General features: G+C 40.8%; 2 protein-coding genes across 2 annotated transcripts in view; one reads left to right on the forward strand and one right to left on the reverse strand.

Moving 5' to 3' along the window:
• Positions 1 to 2,500, reverse strand: part of LOC119582924 — a 129,579-nt gene that overhangs the window by 84,854 nt on the left and 42,225 nt on the right. The window lies entirely within an intron of this gene.
• The window catches only part of LOC119582465, a 25,844-nt gene that overhangs the window by 392 nt on the left and 22,952 nt on the right, over positions 1 to 2,500 (forward strand). The window contains exon 1 of the mRNA XM_037930715.1: positions 1 to 626. This exon is cut by the window's left edge and continues 392 nt beyond it. Within this exon, the coding sequence (XP_037786643.1) occupies positions 515 to 626 (112 nt within the window). The 5' untranslated portion in view covers positions 1 to 514. The remainder of the gene's footprint in view (positions 627 to 2,500) is intronic.

Below are 2,500 nucleotides of genomic sequence, written 5' to 3' on the forward strand. Positions count from 1 at the left end.
TTGGCACTCGAGACTCCCATCAGAGCCTAATAGGACGTTCGAGTGACTTCTGTGAGGATGTTAGAGGGGATGTCAGGAGCTGAGTCCAGTGCAGAGAAGGCCAGGCAGTCGCGTGTCTAAGGGGCAGTAGTGCCACTCGAGTAGCACCTTCAAGACGCTAGTGTCGAGGAGGAGGAGAATGTGGCAGCGGAAAATGACACTCTAACCCCACCGCATAAAAAAAAAATATATATATATAGAATTGGCGTATGAAACTGACGACATCAAAACCGAAGTGAAAACAACAACAAAGAAAAAGAGAAAAAGAAAATCACCCAAAAAACCGAACTTGAACTCCCCCACCCCCAAAAAAAAAGAGAAAAAAAAACTACAACAAAGACTAAAAAACAGACAAATAAAGGGCACAAGCGTGATCCAAGAAAGGGCACAAGAGTGATCCAAGAAAGGGCACAAGCGTGATCCAAGAAAGGGCACAAGAGTGATCCAAGAAAAGTGCCCCCAAAACACAACGAAGATGGTGGACGGCCGAGGAACCGAGTCTCAGAGGCTAGACTGCGAAGTGGGCGGCGTACATCATGTGGTGTACAAGTGCACGCCGAATGTACATCACATCATACGCACACAAGGTAAGAGGGTGATTAGTGATTTTGTGTGTGTGTGTGCGTGCATGTGTGTGTGTGTGTGGTGTGTGTGTGTGTGTGTGTGTGTGTGTGTGTGTGTGTGTGTGTGTGTTTTGAAGTAATTAAGTACGAACAGGTTAAGTTATGTGTGCCTGAGAGATTTTGTCACTCGAATATGTTGTCTGTCATGCATATTTTTATATAGTTTATATAGTATTTTTATTTATCCATTTATCAACCCCGATTACCGTTTCCTTTCTCAATTTATGCAATTTCCCACGCATCCAAATCCCCCTCTTCATAATATCTATAGCAAATAGCAATTAAAAAAACCCTCAATTATCTCAGCTTGCATTCCTCGTCCTTAAAATGTGTGACCAAATTACTTTTTTTTTCCTTTTTCTTTTAACTGTCACTGAAGGTCTAGCCGCTTCTTCCTCGCTCTGACTAAATACTTCCTCATTTATTTTTTTTCGTCGCTATTTCCTCATCGTGGACATGTAATCTTGCAATTTAGAATTCGAATAATAACGCACATAAACGTTACGTCCCGCGGATTCCCTTTGCTAAGCGCGTTTCGGTTCCGCAAGTAAGAGCAGGAGGGGGTTATAACTCTGCGGATATGCTCGCCACGTTTCAAGATGCTGTATCAAGAATTATGTGAATATTTCATTTCATCTGATGCATAGGAAGATATACTTGTACAATAACCTTTATTTACTGTGTAAAATTGCCGTTATCATAAAACAGTGTTATGTAAAAGCATATCAAGTTAATATCTGCATGCTGTATGATTTATATATTTATTTTAAAATGTACAATTATAGTTATTGCGGAATACTGTACTATATCGAATATATGTAAAACACTGTAATCGCGATTGCCCACGCCTGAGCAGATAGTCAAGATGGTTAATAAAGGTATTTAAGTTAACTTTCTTAATTTATTTATTCTATGAATGTTAAGTGCATAAAAAATGTATATATATATATATATATATATATATATATATATATATATATATATATATACACACACACACACACACACACAAACAAACACACACGCACACACACACGCACACACACACGCACACACACACACAACACACATTACCGCATTCTTGTTTCGGAAGAAAAGGAATGTTTACAACGAAAAGTACGTTGCATCACATAAATTCACTTGCAGATTTGGATGTATCTGCTAAGAAACATCATCAATTACTGCCATACGAACATTTCTACTCATATTTTGACAGATGACTAATATTTCAGCAGACAATGCTAATATATCACATATGAGAAATAAATCAGCTGATACATCTACACGTTAATGTAGTATATTTGCAAGTGTTCATTGCCCTCTTCACTTTCTGGTAAATATGGTTATGCAGATCCTACGACTCATGGGTAATGCAACACTAAGCTCTCCTGTGCGGGAATAATGCACGCCCCCGGATGCACCCAGGCCACGTGGATGCCCCTGGGATGCTGCACAAAGGAGAGGATATTGATTGATTGATTGCAGCATCCAATCAACAGCTTCTTTTTGAATGGTAATGGCACAGGTGTTCTCGTGGTTTGGATTCTGCGCCCCTTTCTCCTCTTTCCTTCCTCTTCCTCCTTCCTCCTTCTACTCCTTCCTTCCCCCTTCTTCCTTCTCCTCCTTCCTCCTTTCCCTCCTTCCTCCTCTTTCTCCTTCCTCCTTCTACTCCTTCCTCCTCCTCCTCCTTCCTCCTCCTTCCTCCTCCTCCTCCTTCCTCCTCCTCCTCCTTCCTTCTCCCATACCGGCCCACTTATTTAATCTCTTTGGATTTTCTTCCCTTCCTTTCTCAATCCGTCTTTCCTACACCTTCATCTTCCACCTTGCCTATCCAGTTC

The sequence above is a fragment of the Penaeus monodon genome, chromosome 16, assembly GCF_015228065.2.
Source record: "Penaeus monodon isolate SGIC_2016 chromosome 16, NSTDA_Pmon_1, whole genome shotgun sequence".
Classification (NCBI taxonomy): domain Eukaryota; kingdom Metazoa; phylum Arthropoda; class Malacostraca; order Decapoda; family Penaeidae; genus Penaeus; species Penaeus monodon.